At 16.0% G+C, this 4,248-nt stretch overlaps 1 protein-coding gene across 1 annotated transcript, besides 18 other annotated features; it reads left to right on the top strand.

Annotated features, from left to right (window-relative positions):
- Positions 1-42: part of a microsatellite that runs on past the window's edge.
- Positions 43-135: 93 nt separating this feature from the next.
- Positions 136-303: a microsatellite.
- Positions 186-362: a microsatellite.
- Positions 363-367: 5 nt separating this feature from the next.
- Positions 368-419: a microsatellite.
- Positions 420-485: a sequence feature (AT_rich).
- Positions 486-491: 6 nt separating this feature from the next.
- Positions 492-629: a microsatellite.
- Positions 508-673: a microsatellite.
- Positions 605-1,813, top strand: EDI_084580 (uncharacterized protein; the record flags this gene model as incomplete). The annotated part of the gene is made up of 1 exon (XM_001741882.1): positions 605-1,813. One exon carries the CDS (start codon positions 605-607, stop codon positions 1,811-1,813), a length of 1,209 nt encoding a protein of 402 aa, XP_001741934.1.
- Positions 1,814-1,866: 53 nt separating this feature from the next.
- Positions 1,867-1,935: a microsatellite.
- An 8-nt stretch (positions 1,936-1,943) lies between these two features.
- Positions 1,944-2,354: a repeat region.
- Positions 2,348-2,996: a repeat region.
- Positions 2,997-3,003: 7 nt separating this feature from the next.
- Positions 3,004-3,103: a microsatellite.
- Positions 3,104-3,163: 60 nt separating this feature from the next.
- Positions 3,164-3,371: a sequence feature (AT_rich).
- A 34-nt stretch (positions 3,372-3,405) lies between these two features.
- Positions 3,406-3,513: a sequence feature (AT_rich).
- A 52-nt stretch (positions 3,514-3,565) lies between these two features.
- Positions 3,566-3,660: a sequence feature (AT_rich).
- A 68-nt stretch (positions 3,661-3,728) lies between these two features.
- Positions 3,729-3,829: a microsatellite.
- Positions 3,735-3,884: a microsatellite.
- Positions 3,885-3,903: 19 nt separating this feature from the next.
- Positions 3,904-4,085: a microsatellite.
- Positions 4,086-4,156: 71 nt separating this feature from the next.
- Positions 4,157-4,248: a microsatellite.

The following is a 4,248-nucleotide window of genomic DNA, read 5'->3' as shown; positions in this document are numbered from 1 at the left end:
ACAAAGAAATAATATATATAAATAAAAATGAATAAAATAAATTATATCAATAAAATATTGTTAAATAATTTGCATCAATAAATTAAACACTTTTTTATTTCATATTTCTAATTTCTGTCATAAAAAATACATCCATTATTTCATCACTCTTTTCATTTTTTATTATCTCTTTTTGAATTATTCATTTTTATCTTCTTTCATTTTATATTCTCAACTTTCTTCTTTTATTCTTTTCATCTTCTTCTACTTCTTAATTTCACTCTTTTATATCATTCTTTCTCTTCATTTCTATTCATTTCCTTTTTTTGTAGCGAATATTATTGTATTTATTATCTTTTATCATATTTTATTATTATATTATTAAATAAAAATAAAATATAAAATGAAATAATGAATAAAATATAAAATAAAATGAAATATTTAATAATTATAATTTATTAAAAATAAAAATAAATAACATTTTATTTTATTTCTTATTATTTATTGTTTTTTATAATAAACATCAATTAATAAAAATAGAATGATGATAAAGAATAAAAAAGAAGAAATTAAAATATAAAAATAAAAGAACTAATAAAAACAACTAATAAATAATAAATCAATAATGAAATTAGGATATAATGAAATAATGATAACATCAATGTATTTTAATGATATTAAAGATTTTATTAATTTAGAAATAGGAGTTAAAAGATTTCAAGGAAATATAGAACGATTTCATTTTAATCCAATTCCATTAAATGAATATTCAAGAAAATTATTTACTAATATTGAAACATTTCATATTTATAATAAAAAAGATAAAACATTTAATGATGGAAAAATATTTAAACAAGTAATATGGTATCCAGTAAATTATTCAAAATATTTAAAAGAGAAAGAAGCATGGAATGAATGTAAAAATATAAAATATACATATCAAGATAGAAATAAATATGGAAATATAATACCATTAGAAGTTAAATCGCTTGGGTATAAATGTTTTGAATATTGTAATTCATTAACAACAATTAATATACCATCATCAATAAGTAAAATAGGAGATTGTTGTTTTAGTTATTGTTCATCATTAAAATCAATTAATATACCTTCATCAATTATTAAAATAGGAGATGGTTGTTTTTATAAATGTATATCATTAACATCTATGAATATTCCATCATCAATTATTAAAATAGGAGATGAATGTTTTTATGAATGTTCGTCATTAATATCAATTAATATACCATCATCAATTAGTGAATTAGGAGATAGATGTTTTGAAGAATGTTCATCATTAACATCAATTAATATACCATCACCAGTTATATCAATAGGACATTGGTGTTTTAGAGAATGTTCATCATTAACATCTATGAATATAGATAATTTACAATTTATTAGTGAAGATAGAATATTTATGAATGAACCAGTACTAGTTAGTGTTCAAATACCAGAAAATCTACAAATAATCAATGGAAAGAATATTGAAAAGAAAGACATTAATAAATTTATTATTCCATCTTCAATTACTAAATTAGGAAATTATTGTTTTAATGGATGTTATTCATTAAAATCAATTAATATTCCATCAACAATTAATGAATTAGGAGATTGTTGTTTTAGTTATTGTTCATCATTACAATCAATTAATATACCATCATCAATTAGTAAATTAGGAGATGAATGTTTTTATTTATGTACATCATTAAAATCAATTAATATACCATCTTCAATTATATCATTTGGAGATGGATGTTTTTATGGATGTGGATGTGAAGATGAATTAATGAAAAATAAAAGAATACCAAGAAAATGTTTTAAATGGTGGTGAATGAAATAAAAATACAATAAATGAAATACAATATAATTTGAAGTAGAAACAAGTTATAATTGATTATCATTTATATTATTATTATTCTTTTCTTATTTATTCTTTTTGATATTATTCTTTTTTGTTGTGTTAAAATATTTATTATTATTTATTGTATATGTTTATTATTTCTTATATCTTCTATTTTATCATATTTATTTATTATCTTTTATATCTTTATTATTATTTTATTATTGTTGATTATTCTTATATTCTATATTTTATCTTATGATTTTCTATTATTAAATATAAATTAAATGAATTTGATATTATAGATAAATAAATATCAATTTTATTAATCTATTTGTATTTATATAATATAAATATCAATAAAAATAAATTATAAGTTAAATTAAATGAAATAAGAATATGAATAATATTAATATGAAATGAAATAATTAAATAATAAGAATATATTTAAAATATAAATATCAAATACATGAATAAAATAAATAATATAAATAATAAAATATAAATCAAAATAAATAAATAAAATAATGAATAATAATCAAATATTAAAACATGAATATGTATTTAAACAAATATATAAACATATATTATTTACATATTTTATTAAATTTGATGAAAATTGATTTTAATACATATCATAAATGTATTAATATTAATATATTCTTATATTAAATTATTGATTTATTTGTTAATGACAATTCTTTTAATGTTAGAATACCAGATATATATTATCAAAATATCAAAGATAAAAATGATATATTAATGATATTGATATATGTCAAGATAGAAATAATGAATTAAATTATATTTACAAAATAAATAAATACAAAGAATTACAAGAGAAGTTAATACAAAATAGAGAATTAATTTATGTAGAAATAATACTTGTAATATTAACAATAAATTAATACATAAAGAAACAATAAGAAGATTAAAAACACTAAAATTACAAATTGACTTCAACAAAATACTACGAACAATCATTATTAAAAACATGAAATACTTAATGTTCTACATATTTAACACTAGCAACACATTAGAAGATGAACTTTCTAATTCTCATATGTTAGAAATGAACTCTATTGTAGAAATAGAACATATTGAAATCACTAAATAATCAATTCTCAATATTTATAATATCAAATTGTGGGTATATCTATTATTTGTTATTTTTATTACAAATTTCTGTATTTCTTATTTATCTTTATTTATTCTATCATATTTGTCATTTCTTTATATTTATAATTTAATTTCATAATATATTTCATTTATATTTTCATTCACAAATGAATAAACATGAAATTGAAATGAAATATAATAAAGATGATTTAAAAAAGAGAGAATAATATAAATTGAATAAATATTTCATTTTAATGATTCAATATTGAAAATTGTATTCAATGAATAAATATGATATTATTATATTCTTGTTTTGATAATGATTTTATTGTATTTTTATTGTTTCATACATGATTTATTATATAATTTATTCAAATATTAAATCATGAAATGTCATTATATTGATTTATATTTTATATTAATTAATTATGATATCAAGAATAATGTAAATGATGTTCAGAATGAAATAAATAAATGAAATAATGTATTCAAATAATGAAAAATATGAATATTTTATTGTTGTCATTGTATTTAGTTAATATAAACATATTATTTATTACATTATAAAAATACAAGAATTCATAATTTATTAACAAGAGAAATGATGAATATCATTGAAGAATCAAAATAAATTTAATTAGATTCTTTTATTCTAATTTATTTTCATCATAAATAATTATATTATTTGATTTAAAATTATAATTGAATCTTATTAATAACAATGTTAATGTGAATCAATGTTTATTTAATAAGATTAATAAGATTAATAAGATTAATAAGATTAATAATGTTATTCTATTTTCTATTTTATTTTCATTTATTTTATTATTCATTTAAATATATGTTATTTCTAAATGTATTTCATTTATCTTTATTATCATTTATCTTCAATATGTAATTCTATCATTTTAACATATTATTGATATTCTTAAATTTCATTTTTTATTCAACATAAACAAAGTATAAAAATATCAATTGAATAACTTCATAAATAATATACAATGAAAGTATGTATGAAATAATGATATTAATAAATTATTAAATGAATAAATATAAAATGAAAAAGTATCATAATGATAATTATTGTATAATTATGAAAACAAGAGTGTAAATAAAAATAAGAGATGAATAACAAATTAAATGATTATTATAATGAATGATTAATTCAACTCTATCATTGTTTATCTCTTTAGTAATAAAATATTTTGAATATACTTGTATCATGTTTTCTATTTATTTTATTATATTTCATTAAATTCTTTATTATTTTCTGTTTCTTTTATATTTTATTTCATTCATTGTTATTT

Source organism: Entamoeba dispar, genomic scaffold (genome assembly GCF_000209125.1).
Source record: "Entamoeba dispar SAW760 scf_1105229464145 genomic scaffold, whole genome shotgun sequence".
NCBI classification, from domain to species: domain Eukaryota; phylum Evosea; order Mastigamoebida; family Endamoebidae; genus Entamoeba; species Entamoeba dispar.
Note: the sequence above shows the minus strand (reverse complement) of the source record. Positions and strands in the feature narration are given on the sequence as shown.